Raw genomic sequence first — 17812 nt, forward strand, 5'->3', positions numbered from 1 at the left:
TGTCTATAGGAAGGGGTTATATCAGCAGGTGATGTTATAAGAAAAGAAAGGATCAATAGAAACACTTTCAATGCTGTTTTCAGGAAGGTGTCATATCAGCAGGTGATGTTATAAGTAAAGAAAAGATCAATTGAGACACTTTCTATGATGTCTACAGGAAGGGTCATATCGGGCAGGTGATGTTATAAGTAAAGAAAGGATTAATAGAGACACTTTCTATGCTGTCTTTAGGAAGGGGTCATATCAGCAGGTGATGTTATAACATCACCTGCTGATATGACCCCTTGATATAGACATGATAGAAAGTATCTCTATTGATCCTTTCTTTGCTTAAAACATCACCTGCTGATATAACCCCTTCATATACACATTATAGAAAGTGTCTCTATTGATCCTTTCTTTACTTATGACATCAACTGCTGATATGACACCTTCCTATATACATCATAGAAAGTGTCTATTTTGATCCTTTCTTTATTGATAACATCCCCTGCTGATATGACCCCTTCCTATAGACACCATAGAAAGTGTCTCTATTGATCCTTTCTTTACTTATAACCCCACCTGCTGATATGACCCCTCGATAAAGACAGCATAGAAAGTGTCTCTATTGGTCCTTTCTTTACTTACAACATCACCAGCTGATATGACCCCTTCCTATAGACAGCATAGAAAGTGTCTCTATTGATCCTTTCTGTACTTATAACATCACCTGCTGATATAACCCCTCGATATAGACAGCATAGAAAGTGTCTCTATTTGTCCTTTCTTTACTTACAACATCACCTGGTGATATGACCCCTTCCTATAGACAGCATAGAAAGTGTCTCTATTGATCCTTTCTGTACTTATAACATCACCTGCTGATATGACCCCTCGATATAGACAGCATAGAAAGTGTCTATATTGATCCTTTCTTTACTTATAACATCACCTGCTGATATGACCCCTTCCTATATACATCATAGAAAGTGTCTCTATTGATCCTTTCTTTACTTATGACATCAACTGCTGATATGACACCTTCCTATATACATCATAGAAAGTGTCTCTATTGATCCTTTCTTTATTGATAACATCACCTGCTGATATGACCCCTTCCTATAGACACCATAGAAAGTGTCTCTATTGATCCTTTCTTTACTTATAACATCACCTGCTGATATGACCCCTTCCTATAGACATCATAGAAAGTGTCTCTATTGATCCTTTCTGTACTTATAAAATCACCTGCTGATATGACCCCTCGATATAGACACATAAAAAGTGTCTCTGATATCCTTTCTTTACTCATAACATCACCTGCTGATATGACCCCTTCCTATAGACACCATAGAAAGTGTCTCTATTGATCCTTTCGATACTTATAACATCACCTTCTGATATAACCCATTCATAAAGACACCATAGAAAGTGTCTCTATTGATCCATTGATTACTTAAAACACCACCTGCTGATATGACACCTTCCTATAGACACCATAGAAAATGTCTCTATTGGTCCGTTCTTTACTTATAACATCACCTGCTGATATGATCCCTTCCTATAGACACCATAGAATGTGTCTCTATTGATCCACTGTTTACTCATAACATCACCTGATGATATGACCCCTTCCTATACACATCATAGAAAGTGTCTCTATTGATTCTTTGTTTACTTATAACATCACCTGTTGATATGACCCCTTCATATACATACAATAGAAAGTGTCCCTATTGATCCTTTGTTTACTTATAACATCACCTGCTGATAAAACCCTTCATATAGACACAATAGAACGTGTCTCTATTGATCCACTGTTTACTCATAACATCACCTGATGAATGGACCCCTTCCTATACACATCATAGAAAGTGTCTCTATTGATTCTTTGTTTACTTATAACATCACCTGATGATATGACCCCTTCCTATACACATCTTAGAAAGTGTCTCTATTAATCCTTTCTTTACTTATAACATCACCTGCTGATAAAACCCTCATATAGACACCATAGAAAGTGTCTCTATTGATCCATTGTTTACTTATAACATCATCTGCTGATATGACCCTTCCTATAGACACCATAAAAGTGTCCCTAGTGATCCTTTCTTTACTTATAACATCACCTGCTGATATGACCCCTCGATATAGACAGCATAGAAAGTGTCTCTATTGATCCATTGTTTACTTATAACATCACCTGCTGATATGACCCCTCGATATAGACAGCATAGAAGGTGTCTCTGATATCCCCCTTGATATAGACAGCATAGAAAGTGTCCCTATTGATCCTTTCTTTACTAAAAATATCCCCTGCTGATAAAGCACCTTCATAAAGACAATATAGAAAGTGTCTCTATTGATCCAATGTTTACATTTAACAACACCTGCTGATATGACCTATCGATATAGACAGCATAGAAGGTGTCTCTGATATCCCCCTCGATATAGACAGCATAGAAAGTGTCTCTATTCATCCTTTCTTTACTTATAAGTTATAAGTCTATATCGAGGGTTCATATCAGCAGGTGATGTTATAAGTAAACAAAGGATCAATAGAGACACTTTCTGTGGTGTCTATAGGAAGGGGTTATATCAGCAGGTGATGTTATAAGAAAAGAAAGGATCAATAGAAACTCTTTCAATGCTGTTTTCAGGAAGGTGTCATATCAGCAGGTGATTTATAAGTAAAGAAAAGATCAATTGAGACACTTTCTATGATGTCTATAGGAAGGGTCATATCGGGCAGGTGATGTTATAAGTAAAGAAAGGATTAATAGAGACACTTTCTATGCTGTCTTTAGGAAGGGGTCATATCAGCAGGTGATGTTATAAGTAAAGAAAGGAACTATAGAGACACTTTCTATGATGTCTATATGCAGGGGTCATATCAGCAGTTGATGTTATAAGTAAAGAAAGGATCAATAGAGACACTTTATATGGTGTCCATAGGAAGGGTCATATCAGCAGGTGATGTAATAAGTAAACAAAGGATCAATAGAGACACTTTCTATGATATCTATAGGAAGGTGTCATATCAGCAGGTGATGTTATAAGTAAAGAAAGGATCAATAGAGACATTTTCTATGATGTCTATATGAAGGAGTCATATCAGCAGGTGATGTTATAAGTAAAGAAGGACCAATAGGGACACTTTCTATGGTGTGAATAGAAAGGGGTTTTATCAGCCGGGGATGTTTTAAGTAAAGAAAGGGTCTATAGAGACACTGTCTATAGTGCCTTTAAGAAGGTTTCATATCATTAGGTGATGTTATAAGTAAAGAAAGGATCAAAAGAGACACTTTCTATGATGCCTATATGAAGGGTCATAGCAGCAGGTGATGTTATAAGTAAACAAAGGATTAATAGAAACACTTTCTGTATTGTCTATAGGTAGGGGTCATATCAGCAGTTGATGTCATAAGTAAGGAAAGAATCAATAGAGACACTTTTATGGTGTGTATAGGAAGGGGTCATATAAGCAGGTGATGTCATAAGTAAACAAAGAATCAATAGGGACACTTTCTATGGTGTCTATAGGAAGGGATCATATCAGCAGGTGATGTTATAAGTAAACAAAGGATCATTAGGGACACTTTCTATGGTGTATATAGGAAGGGGTCATAACAGCAGATGATGTTTTAAGTAAAGAACTGTTCAATAGGGACATTTTCTATGTTGTCTATAGGAATGTGTCATATCAGCAGGTGATGTTATAAGCAAAGAAAGGACCAATAGAGACACTTTCTATTGTGTCGTTAGGAAGGGGTCATATCAGCAGGTGATGTTATGAGTAAAGAAAGGACCAATAGGGACACTTTCTAGGGTGTCTATAGGAAGGTGTCATATCAGCAGGTGATACTATAAGTAAAGAAAGGACCAATAGGGACAATTTCTATGGTGTCTACAGGAAGGTGTTTTATCAGCCGGGGATGTTTTAAGTAAAGAAAGGGTCAATAGAGACACTGTCACTATTGCCTATAAGAAGGTGTCATATCAGCAGGTGATGTTATAAGTACAGAAGGGGCCAATAGAGACACTGTCTTAGATGTCTATAGAAAGGAGTCATATCAGCAGGTGAAGTTATCAGTAAAGAAAGGATTAATAGAGACACTTTCTATGGTGTGAATAGGAAGGGGTCATATCAGCAGGTGATGTTATAAGTAAAGAAAGGAACTATAGAGACACTTTCTATGATGTCTATATGAAGGGGTCATGTCAGCAGTTGGTGTTATAAGTAAAGAAAGGATCAATAGAGACACTTTATATGGTGTCCATAGGAAGGGTCATATCAGCAGGTGATGTTATAAGTAAACAAAGGATCAATAGAGACACTTTCTATGATATATATAGGAAGGTGTCATATCAGCAGGTGATGTTATAAGTAAAGAAAGGATCAATAGAGACATTTTCTATGATGTCTATATGAAGGAGTCATATCAGCAGGTGATGTTATAAGTAAAGAAAGGACCAATAGGGACACTTTCTATGTAGTGAATAGAAAGGGGTTTTATCAGCCGGGGATGTTTTAAGTAAAGAAAGGGTCTATAGAGACACTGTCTATAGTGCCTTTAAGAAGGTTTCATATCATTAGGTGATGTTATAAGTAAAGAAAGGATCAAAAGAGACACTTTCTATGATGCCTTTATGAAGGGTCATATCAGCAGGTGATGTTATAAGTAAACAAAGGATTAATAGAAACACTTTCTGTATTGTCTATAGGTAGGGGTCATATCAGCAGTTGATGTCATAAGTAAGGAAAGAATCAATAAAGACACTTTTATGGTGTGTATAGGAAGGGGTCATATAAGCAGGTGATGTCATAAGTAAACAAAGAATCAATAGGGACACTTTCTATGGTGTCTATAGGAAGGGATCATATCAGCAGGTGATGTTATAAGTAAACAAAGGATCATTAGGGACACTTTCTATGGTGTATATAGGAAGGGGTCATAACAGCAGATGATGTATTTAGTAAAGAACTGACCAATAGGGACATTTTCTATGTTGTCTATAGGAAGGTGTCATATCAGCAGGTGATGTTATAAGCAAAGAAAGGACCAACAGAGACACTTTCTATTGTGTCGTTAGGAAGGGGTCATATCAGCAGGTGATGTTATGAGTAAAGAAAGGACCAATAGGGACACTTTCTATGGTGTCTATATGAAGGTGTCATATCAGCAGGTGATGTTATAAGCAAAGAAAGGATCAATAGAGACACTTTCTATACTGTCTATAGGAAGGGGTCATATCAGCCGGTGATGTTATAAGTAAAGAAAGGATCAAAAGAGACACTTTCTATGGTATCTATATGAAGGGGTCATATAAGCAGGTGATATTATAAGTAAAGAAAGGACCAATAGGGACAATTTCTATGGTGTCTATAGGAAGGTGTTATATCAGCAGGTGATGTTATGAGTAAAGAAAGGATCAATAGAGACACTTTCTATGGTGTCTATATCGAGGGGTCATATCAGCAGGTAATGTTACAAGTAAAAAAGGATCAATTGAGACACTGTCTATGGTGTCTATAGGAAGGGGTCATATCAGCAGGTGATGGTATAAGTACAGAGAGGATCAATAGAGACACTTTCTATGCTGTCTATAGGAAGGGTCCTATCAGCAGGGGATGTTATAAGTAAACAAAGATATAATAGGAACACTTTCTATGGTGTCTATAGGAAGGGGTCATAACAGCAGGGGATGTTATAAGTAAAGAACGGACCAATAGGGACATTTTCTATGGTGTCTAAATGAGGGGGTTTTATCAGCAGGTGATGGTATAAGTAAAGAAAGGATCAATAGAGACACTTTCTATGATGTGTATAGGAAGGCGTCATATCATCTGTCGATGTTATAAGTAAAGAAAGGATCAATAGAGACACTTTCTGTGGTGTCAATAGGAAGGGATCGTATCAGCAGGTGATGTTATAAGTAAACAAAGGATCAATAGGGACACTTTCTATGGTGTATATAGGAAGGGGTCATAACAGCAGGTGATGTTTTAAGTAAAGAACGGACCAATAGGGACATTTTCTACGGTGTCTTTAGGAAGGTGTCATATCAGCAGGTGATGTTATAAGCAAAGAAAGGATCAATAGAGACACTTTCTATGGTGTCTATAGGAAGGGGTCATATCAGCAGGTGATTTTATAAGTAAAGAAAAGATCAATAGGGATACTTTCTATGGTATGCATATGAAGGGGTCATATTAGCAGGTGATGTTATAAGTAAAGAAAGGATCAATAGAGACACTTTCTATGGTGTCTATAGAAAGGGGTTTTATCAGCCGGGGATGTTTTAAGTAAAGAAAGGGTCAATAGAGACACTGTCTCTATTGCCTATAAGAAGGTGTCATATCAGCAGGTGATGTTATAAGTACAGAAATGGCCAATAGAGACACTGTCTTAGATGTCTATAGAAAGGAGTCATATCAGCAGGTGAAGTTATAAGTAAAGAAAGGATCAATAGAGACACTTTCTATGGTGTGAATAGGAAGGGGTCATATCAGCAGGTGATGTTATAAGTAAAGAAAGGACCAAGAGAGACACTTTCTATGCTGTCTTTAGGAAGGGTCATATCAGCAGGTGATGTTATATGTAAACAAAGAATCAATATGGACACTTTCTATGGTGTCTATAGGAAGGGATCATATCAGCAGGTGATGTTATAAGTACAGAAAGGGCCAATAGAGACTCTTTCTATGGTGTGAATAGGAAGGTGTCATATCAGCAGGTGATGTTATAAGTAAACAAAGGATCAATAGGGACACTTTCTATGGTGTATATAGGATGGGGTCATAACAGCAGATGATGTTTTTAGTAAAGAACGGACCAATAGGGACACTTTCTATGGTGTCTATAGGAAGGGGTCATATCAGCAGGTGATGTTATAAGTAAAGAAAGGATCATTAGGGACACTTTCTATGGTGTATATAGGAAGGGGTCATAACAGCAGATGATGTTTTCAGTAAAGAACGGACCAATAGGGGCATTTTCTATGTTTTCTATAGGAAGGTGTCATATCAGCAGGTGATGTTATAAGCAAAGAAAGGACCAATAGAGACACTTTCTATGGTGTCTATAGGAAGGGGTCATATCAGCAGGTGATGTTATAAGTACAGAAAGGGACAATAGAGACTCTTTCTATGGTGTGAACAGGAAGGTGTCATATCAGCAGGTGATGTTATAAGTAAACAAAGGATCAATAGGGACACTTTCTATGGTGTATATAGGATGGGGTCATAACAGCAGATGATGTTTTTAGTAAAGAACGGACCAATAGGGACACTTTCTATGGTGTCTATAGGAAGGGGTCATATCAGCAGGTGATGTTATAAGTAAAGAAAGGATCAATAGGGACACTTTCTATGATATGTATATGAAGGGGTCATATCAGCAGGTGATGTTATAAGTAAAGAACGGATCAATAGAGACACTTTCTATGGTGTCTATAGAAAGGGGTTTTATCAGCGGGGATGTTTTAAGTAAAGAAAGGGTCAATAGAGACACTGTCTCTATTGCCTATAAGAAGGGGTCATATCAGCAGGTGATGTTGTAAGTAAAGAAAGGACCAATAGAGACACTTTCTATGCTGTCTTTATCGAGGGGTCATATCAGCAGGTGGGGTTATAAGTAAAGAAAGGATCAATAGAGACACTTTCTATGGTGTCTATAGGAAGGGGTCATATCAGCAGGTGATGTTATAAGTACAGAAAGGGCCAATAGAGACTCTTTCTATGGTGTGAGTAGGAAGGGGTCATATCAGCAGGTGATGTTATAAGTAAACAAAGGATCAATAGGGACACTTCTTATGGTGTATATAGGATGGGGTCATAACAGCAGATGATGTTTTTAGTAAAGAACGGACCAATAGGGACATTTTCTATGTTGTCTATAGGAAGGTGTCATATCAGCAGGTGATGTTATAAGCAAAGAAAGGATCAATAGAGACACTTTCTATGGTGTCTATAGGAAGGGGTCATATCAGCAGGTGATGTTATAAGTAAAAAAAGGATCAAGAGGGACACTTTCTATGGTATGTATATGAAGGGGTCATATCAGCAGGTGATGTTATAAGTAAAGAAAGGATCAATAGAGACACTTTCTATGGTGTGAATAGAAAGGGGTTTTATCAGCAGGGATTGTTTTAAGTAAAGAAAGGGTCTATAGAGACACTGTCTATAGTGCCTTTAAGAAGGTTTCATATCAGCAGGTGATGTTATAAGTACAGAAAGGGCCAATAAAGACACTGTCTTAGATGTCTATATGAAGGAGTCCTATCAGCAGGTGATGTTATAAATAAAGAAAGGATCAAAAGAGACACTTTCAGAATTGTTTATAGGAAGAAGTCATATCAGCCGATGAGGTTAGAAGTAAAGAAAGGGCCAAAAGAGACACTTTATATATATATGGTTCATCGTTCACAAAAAAATACCGAAGAATTTAGTATAATTTTACTAAATATTCATCATGTCTTGTGCAGAAAATATTTAACCACATGTACATCATAGTGTCATCTTTTATCCCAATTTAATAGTGTTACTTGGGAATAATGTTAAAGTGTAATGGCAACTTAAATTTAGCGGTATCCTTACCAATGGAAAAAAGCTAGGAAAGCGTGTTTTAAGATTAAGAAAACAATATGATTGGATAATCCTTGTAAACTTTTAGAAAAAAATATTTGATTCGTTTATAGCAAGTCCGATATTCCTATATTGTAGTGAGATTTGTGGTGTTTTGGTAATTCGGGAGACAATTTTGAAAAAAAAATCCATATGAAATCATAAAAGAAATTCTAGGTGTTCATTGCAAACCAATTAATGCTGCTTTATTGTAGAGCCGAACTTTGCACGCTACCGTTGTGGTAAAAAAATCTCATTTTATTTAATAAGTTTTTTTAACATATGTTTAGGTCTGAAAACACACTTGTATCCAAATTTTTCTGGCAACTGAAAAAAAAAAGAACCCGTGCACAAATAAATGTATTCTATTTTAAACAATCTAGGATTTTCAGACCTACCCGGGGGTGGGGGTGGGGGAGTTGTCTATATCAAACAATGGTTAACAAGTATTAAACAACGATTAATTGATCAGTGCACACAGGATCAATCATCAAAAATGCACGATTCATCCAAACTAAAAAACTTTATCAACAACTTTATAATTCAAGTCAGCGTAGTTCTTATGTTGATGTTCTAAGTAATAAATTAGAAAGGTCATCTCTGTGTAAAATAAGATTAACGGTGCACACAATCTTGCTATTGAAAAGGGCGGCATTTAAGTTTACCCATGCACAATTATCATTAACGAGTTTGTAATGTATGTAAATCGGGTGAGGTAGAATATGAAAATCACTTTTTACTGAAATGTGAAAAAAAAATTAACCACAGAATAAACTTTAAAACTAGTATATTAAATATACTTCCTGCATGTTGTTGTGAAAATCAGCTTAATATTTAAAGCTGCATTAATAGTAATTCTTTAAAAGTCATGAAAGTGACAAGTTCTTATCTACATAAATATCTGGTATATAGAAATGTGAATTTGGCTTCTTTTAAAACTATAACATATTTAATTATGTTGTTTAATGTACTGCCAATTATTGTAATTGTGTTTGTGCCAATAAAGTATTTGTATTTGTATTTGAATTTTTTTCTGATATAAGAGCAAAGTCCCGTAAGACCCCTTTTGATATTTTAAAGAATGATTATATTTGTGTTAAACCCCAAAAGTGACTCAGGAACTACAGAAATATGATCACTTTTGTCTTTGAACCGACACTGAGGATGTTGGGCGTTCTTTGAATGAATAAATACGCAGCCACGTCTAGTCAGAAAGGAGATTTTGCATCCTTTGTCTCGTGATGAGATAAAGTGCCAGGCTCTCTGTACGTTTATAATAGCCCTTGGAAGATCTTCGTCTTGCAGGGTTTGGAGGTGGGCTGTTGCAAGGCTAAATTTCAATGTCTTTATCCAATATACCCTCATTTTCTAGTATTATTTCAAATTTGTCGACATTGATTTCGATTAAAGACCTTCCGGTTGTATTAATTAATGATTATTGATTTGATATCATTATGAGCATGCATGAAATATTTGATGCTGAACGTAAAACAAACCACAATCAATTGATTTGATATAACTGTATCAGTGTAAATTAAATATATACTTCTTCTGCTAGTGTTGTGGGGGTCTACAATTCAATAATACAATAATAATTTATCAACGTCTCACCATCAATAAAATAGTATACACAATTCACATTATAAATGGAAACCTTAAAATTATTACTGCCATTCTAAAACGAATTATGAGAGACGGATTAAAAAGGAACTATAGTATTTACATATTTCCAAAAATCTATTATACAACAAAAGTTAAATAGTAAAACATATTTACATCAATTTTAGGTATAAAATCCTGTCTTCTACGATCTAAAATAAGTTTGCAGGTTTTGACACATTTTTGTATCACATTATTATTTTCACTCGCTAAAATAAATGAAATTTTCAAGGAATTCGGCAATAAACTAAAATTTTCGTTTTCAAAGTTTAAAATCTTATACAGTTCGTCTCTATAAGATCGTCGTACAACAGACATACAGTCAATACATGCTCCTCCGTGTCAACTATATCATCACAAACAAAACAAGTTCTTTGATCTATTGGAAGACTCTCGTAGCGTCCTGTCTCCACCCGTATTAGGACAACACCACAGCGAAACTGAGAGTCAGTTTATGTTGAATAATTGAAAAATGAGTAATTACTCAAATCTTGGAACACAAGAAAAAAGATAAAGCAAATTAACACTAGTGATATCAAGGTTCCTCTATAAAAATATATGTGAATAAAATGCATAATGATTGTTTGTATTGATACAAATTATAAAATACATTTACACCATGATTAAATTGAAAGTGTAAGGATACCCTACATTTATCACTGTGAACGAAGTCAAATTTTAGAATGACTATCCTCCCCCTTTTTACATCTTGTAAATTACTCAAATCATCGTTTTGCATTAATTATAAAATCATAGATAAAATTATATTAATTGTGTGGCAAAGTTCTTTTAGTGGTGTCCAAACAATAAAATTTTAAGAAAAACATAACCCATCTCCTCCTTTTAGTTTTAATACTTTCATTTCACTTGGTTTTTTTTTTTATCGTTGCAAGATTAATACAATCAGAGACACATATATATATGTCTCTGATACAATGTATTATTTCCCAAATCAATATTTAATGTACTTTTAAAAAAGAAAAAAAAATCTTAAAAGTAAATTCAAATTTTGCAAACCATTTAAATCATACATTCCTGCAATCTTACATAACTAATGCTAGCTGTTATTTAACTTAATTAATAAAGTAACATGACATTAATTTTTAATTTACAACCTGTTAGTGTACAAAGGGAAGCAACTTTAGTTGTTCTACGTAGGGGTAAAATTGGCAGGTTAATGGTGCAAAATCAGCAGGTGCCATATCAGCAGGTGAGTGATCTAGACCCGTCTCAAAAATTTACAAATTTTATGAAAATTGTTAAAAATTTACAATAAAGGACAATAACTCCCGAGCCAAAAACTGCATTTTACCCCTATGTTCTATTTTTAGCCGTAGCGGCCATCTTGATTTCATGGCCGGGTCACCGGACAATTTTTTTAAACTAGATATCCTAAAGATGATTGTGGCTAAGTTTGGTTTAATTTATCCAAGTAGTTTCAGAGGAGAAGATTTTTGTAAAAGATAACTAAGATTAACGAAAAATTGTTAAAAATTGACTCTAAGGGGCAATAACTCCTAAAGGGGTCAACTGACCATTTCGGTCATGTATTATTTGTAAATCTTACTTTTTTGAACATTATTGCTGTTAACTGTTTATCTCTTTCTATAATAATATTCAAGATACTAACCAAAAACAATTTAGGGCAGCAACCCAACAACGGGTTGTACGATTCATCTGAAAATTTCAGGGCAGATAGATCTTGACCTTATAAACAATTTTACTGCATGTCAGATTTGCTCTAAACGCTTTGGTTATTGAGTTATAAGCCAAAAACTGCATTTTACCCTATGTTCTATTTTTAGCCATGGTGGCCATTTTGGTTGGTTGACCAGGTCACCGGACACATTTTTTAAACAAGATACCATAATAATGATTGTAACTAAGTTTGGTTTAATTTGGCCCAGTAGTTTTAGAGGAGAAGATATTTGTAAAAGATAACAGACGACGACGGACGCAAAGTGATGAGAAAAGTTCACTTGGCCCTTTGGGCCAGGTGAGCTAAAATGACAATTATAATATATAAAGGTAGAATATGATGTCATGAATTGATTTTTGGTGTCAAAAAACGTTTTGTTTTCCTTCCATTTTCACACTATCTGTTGGCTGCCATTTCACAATGGAATGATTTTTAGACTAATACAACACAAATGTTGTTAGGCACTCAATATTATTTAAATATACAAAAAGAAGATGTGGTATGATTGCCAAAAAGACAAATGTCCAAAAGAGACCAAAATGACACAGACATTAAAAAAAATGGTTATCATACGACCTTCAACAAAGAGCAAAGTCCATGCTGCATAGTTAGCTATGAAAGGCCCCGATATGACAATGTAAAACATTTAAAACGAGAAAACTAACGACCTTATTTATATAAAAAATTAACGAAAAAAAAAAGTATGTAACATATTAACAAACGACAACCACTGAATTACAGGCTCCTGACTTGGAACAGGCACAGACATAAAAAATGTGGCAGGGTTAAACATGTTAGCGGGATCCCAAATCTCCCCTAAGCTGGGACAGTGGTATAATAGTACAACATAAGCTTTGCATGTAACATGAAATTAAACAAAAGGAAAATTATTCGCTTTTTAGCATCAGTATTTATCATTTATATCTATGACACAAAAAAATGTGCATGCAGTTTAAGTTTTCTAGTTTGTATTTATCAACTTCGTTTTAGGGGATCTGGGACACTGACTTGAAAATGCACAGAAAATAAGTGCTTATGGATAATAAACTGGGCTCTTATTAATTTTATCACGAAAACTTTAAACGAACATAGTACATATAGTGTGAACACATATAAGTTACATGTACTACAAAACATGAAGAATGTCACAACAATGATTAATAATAACATACTTTCCCATTTTTATTCTCAATTTTAATTGTCACGATAAAGTATTTTTCTTAAGTGGTAATACCACCACTGATATTCCCCTATTAGTCTTTGTTTAGCTGGCATTTAACAGTATGATATAAAGTCATAAGAAACGAGTGACCGGTGAAAAATAATGTTCTTCCAATTCTTGAACCAATGCATACAAACATCATAAACTTAGTCTTCTGTTCACGAATTTATCATTTTTTTCATGTAAATTTCGTATAATCGTTAAAAAAAAATTTCAGTCGGTCAGTGTTGTTGTGAAAGAATGGCAGGTAATTCAAGTTCGTGTTTTGAAGCCGAAGTTTAACGATTGTCACCTGTTTGTCAAAAATCGACAAAAAATCAACAAAAACGCATGGAAATTGAGCTCGTATTTGACATGTTTAACATGTAAATACAGATAATAGTTTATTTTAAGGACATTCATGCGTATTGTGATCTCCGGATTTTTTACGAGATGGGTCACACTGAGGTCACTTTGCATACGGAAAATATGTCGGGAGGAGGGGGGAATAATCAAAATAAAATAAACTTCTTCTAAATATGATTAAATTAACGAATTTTCTTCAGAAAAAGTATATATATACATGATATACATAAGTTTCATAATGGAAACTATCCATTGAGATATAAAAAAAACATATGCATTATTTTTTTTGATTTGAGGTTTTTTATGACTTTAAGTAAAGAAATTTTACCATTTTACTTGAAATTCATTTCAAACCACATTTACTTGCATAGAAGAAAAAAAACATTATCTTAAGTTTTAAAAATATTTTATTGGAACACTGAATAAAACAAAATACATGAAATATGGTGCCTTAAAACGAAAAATAAACATGAACATGATAAAACTGGATGTCACATACTTTATATTTGTGTTATTACTCCTTGAAATTTGAACTTAAATATATAACATATAGTTAATTTACTGAATTTCATATTTTACAGAGCAGTTTGAAAAACGCTTGGAACAGTGGGAAAAGGATGATCAACAGTTTGTTAGCACTGCAGCAGAGAACCATCTAATGCAAAAAGTTTTGGCAAATAGTTCAGTAACCCTGGTTGGGAATTCTGGCACTGGAAAAAGTTTTCTTTCTAAACACGTTGCCCTTATGATGACGAAACATGGCTATACTGTTATTCCATGCAGTAAACCAGAAGATATTGGAAAATGGTTTAAACATGGGCGGAAAACATTGTTTGTCTTTGATGATGTCTGTGGCAGATATACTCTTAATCAACAAATTTACACTGACTGGAAACAAAGTCTTGATCACATTAAATCTCTTCTCGTAGACAAATGTTGTAAAATCATCTCTACATGTAGATTGGAGGTTTACAAAGATGAACTATTCAACAATCTCTCTATTTTCAAAATTTGTAACATCAAATTAAGTTCAAAAGAATTCAAACTTAGTGCTGCTGAAAAAATTGCTTTAGCTGAAGTGTACTTTAAAGAAAATACTGATGAAGTAAAGGAATTGTCCGAAAAATATGACTTTTTCCCGCTTTTATGTAGCTTATATCATAAACAGAACCTTCAGAAGAATGTAAGCGTTACCTCTTTTTTTAGCAATCCTTTTGAAGTTTTCAAAGATCAACTTGTACAAATGTATGGAGAAAATGATGCTGGTAAGATGCATTATTGTAGCTTAGTCCTGTGTGTAATGTTCAACAACACATTAACAGAAGAAAACTTGTCACCAAAAGATAAGAAGATAGGAGCAATGATAGAAGATTTACTAGAAGAATGTGAACTGAATAAAGGAACATCCATCAAACGATTAAAGAAATCCCTGGAAACACTTGATGGTACTTATGTGGTCAAGGAGGGTACTACATACAAAATAATCCATGATAAGTTGTTTGATTTCCTTGCCAAATACTTCGGGGAGAAGATGTTACAGATTTTCATTGATCATGCTAATACTGATTTCATTGAGGAGAGATTTCTTTGGAAGATCACAGATAACATGGGCACAGAAATAGAGTTTGTAATAAGAATACCTGATAATTATATAAATAGATATATAGATAGGTTACTGACAGACTGGGAGATTGGTTTTGTATACAGTGTATGTCTTAACAGAAACATGAATTCTACAACATTTACTGAAAATTTCATAACACGTTTAAACCAACTTGATCTACCAAAGCAACAAGACCTTGTTTGTACTAAAGAAATTCACAGTAAAGATATAGCACTAGGTGGAAGTTGTTATATGGGTACTATTGAACTTGTCAAATGGTTGATCAGTAGGAATAGTGATGTTAATTATTGTACAGTGGATGGTTGGTTTCCTTTATTATTGGCAAGTCAGGAAGGACATAATGATGTTGTAATAGAACTGTTACAACATTCAGGTGATGTTAATAAATGTAACAATAATGGTACATCACCTCTGTCTATAGCAAGTCAGAATGGACATGTTGATGTTGTTAAAGAACTGATACAACATTCAGCTGATGTCAATAAGTGTGACAATGATGGTATATCACCTCTGTATACGGCAAGTCAGAATGGACATGTTGATGTTGTTAAAGAACTGTTACAACATTCAGCTGATGTCAATAAGTGTAACAATGATGGTACATCACCTCTGTCTGTAGCAAGTGAGGATGGACATGTTGATGTTGTTAAAGAACTGTTACAACATTCAGCTGACGTCAATAAATGTCACAATAATGGTGTATCGCCTCTGTATATGGCAAGTCAAGAAGGACATGTTGATGTTGTTAAAGAACTGATACAACATTCAGCTGATGTCAATAAGTGTAACAATGATGGTATATCACCTCTGTCTATAGCAAGTCAGAAAGGACATGTTGATGTTGTGAAAGAACTGTTACAACATTCAGCTGATGTCAATAAGTGCGACACTGATGGTATATCACCTCTGTATGTAGCAAGTAACAATGGACATGTTGATGTTGTTAAAGAACTGTTACAACATTCAGCTGATGTCAATAAATGTGACAAAAATGAGGTATCATCTTTGTATAAAGCAAGTCAAAATGGGCATGTTGAGGTTGTTAAAGAACTGTTTCAACATTCAGCTGATGTCAATAAGTGTGACAACAATGGTGTATCACCTCTGTATATAGCAAGTGAGAAAGGACATGTTGATGTTGTTAAAGAACTGTTACAACATTCAGCTGATGTCAATAAATGTATGAATGATGGCACCCCACCATTACAGATTGCTTGTTACAACAACAGGATAGAGGTTGTACGTGTACTTCTTCAGTGTCATGATGTTGATATTGATCTCTGTGATGATGATGGATGTTCCTCACTTTATTGGGCAAGTCAGAAAGTACATGATGATGTTGTTTAAGAACTGTTAAAACATTCAGCTGATGTCAATAAGTGTGACTTTAGAGGTAAAAATGCTCTCAATGTAGCACAGGAGTAAGGGCATATAGAAATAGAATAATTTTTAAAGGGAAAAGGATTAAATCAACTGTTATGTCAAAATGAGCAATTCAAGTGAGAGTGGCAAAGGATGTTTTTTTTTATTGTTAGTATTTGGACATGTTTCTACATAAGATTTCATTTACTCAAATCCCTCATATAGCATGTTTAGCTGAAAATACTTTATAGTTTGAAGTATTGGCACTAGTCAATACATTGTACTTCTTTTAACCAGTAGCTGGTTTTTTTTGGGTTTTTTTCTTAATAGTATTGTTAGGTTCCTGTCTATATCAATAAATTTCTTTTTATGCATATATACAAATCGTGTCTTTCTGAATAATTGGAATGATTTTTGTGAAAATACTGTTACATCAGATAAGGTAACTAGCTCATGACTTGTTTTTTTCAATAAAACAAAATAAGCAAATTATTTGGAATTGAATGCATTTAAAGATTGACCAGCAGTATGCAATGTAGGTACACACCCTCTAAAAACAGAGATGGATGGATATGAAAAAGAAAAACAATTATATAGATGATAACAAAGGTTATTTTGGATAAATTTGAAAAAGAAAAAAAACAATGTATTCGTGAATGTCCTCATTAAAATCTCTTGGAAAAAATAGTTCTATATAATATTGTAAAATTGTAAAAATTTTAAACCCAAATGCAAATTTCAAATGGACTTGTTATTCAATAAAACCTAGTGGTTTTAAAAATTATTGATTTTTTTTAAAAATACACACAAATATATATAAATACTTTTAAAATATCTTTTAAAAAGTAGAATGTTCACACTGCCTTTTTTAAGTTTAACATCTGAGTTCATATCTCCATGACTTTAAACACTAGAATCAATAGTGCTGAAAGTGGCATTAAACTCCAATCAGTCAAATCATGTTTCAATAACTATATATATGTACTAGTATCAATAGTGCTGAAAGTGGCGTTGAACTCGAATAAATCAAATCATATGACATATCTCCATTATTATAATTAGTAGTATCAAAAGTGCTGACAGTGGTGTTAAACATCAATCAATCAAATCATATCTCCATGACTATAAGTATTAGTACCAAAAGCGCTGAAAGTGGCTTCATACACCAACCAATCAAATCAGATCATATCTTCATGACTATAAGTACCAGTATCAATAGTGCTGAAAGTAACGTTAAACAGCAATCACTCAATTAAATCATATCTCCATGACTATAAGTATTAGTACCAAAAG

The 17812-nt window shown here is 34.1% G+C and overlaps 2 protein-coding genes across 2 annotated transcripts in view; both read left to right on the forward strand.

The window, feature by feature from the left end:
• The window catches only part of LOC134727785 (uncharacterized), a 391209-nt gene that overhangs the window by 40649 nt on the left and 332748 nt on the right, over nucleotides 1-17812 (forward strand). The gene's annotated exons all lie outside the window — the stretch shown is intronic.
• Nucleotides 13429-16504, forward strand: LOC134681484 (uncharacterized). Its single transcript, XM_063541120.1, has 4 exons — nucleotides 13429-13435; nucleotides 14115-15656; nucleotides 15927-16065; nucleotides 16387-16504. The coding sequence occupies exons 1-4, from the start codon at nucleotides 13429-13431 to the stop codon at nucleotides 16502-16504; spliced, it is 1806 nt and encodes a 601-aa protein (XP_063397190.1).

This window comes from Mytilus trossulus, chromosome 8, assembly GCF_036588685.1.
Source record: "Mytilus trossulus isolate FHL-02 chromosome 8, PNRI_Mtr1.1.1.hap1, whole genome shotgun sequence".
Lineage (NCBI taxonomy): Eukaryota > Metazoa > Mollusca > Bivalvia > Mytilida > Mytilidae > Mytilus > Mytilus trossulus.

What these genes read in the sequence shown, in the direction of transcription:
- LOC134681484 (XM_063541120.1), top strand. An exon ending in CAATAAGTGTGACAATGATG is followed by an intron (nt 15,657 to 15,926) that starts GTATATCACCTC and finishes TACAACATTCAG; the next exon opens with CTGATGTCAATAAGTGTAAC. An exon ending in ACTGATGGTATATCACCTCT is followed by an intron (nt 16,066 to 16,386) that starts GTATGTAGCAAG and finishes TTACAACAACAG; the next exon opens with GATAGAGGTTGTACGTGTAC.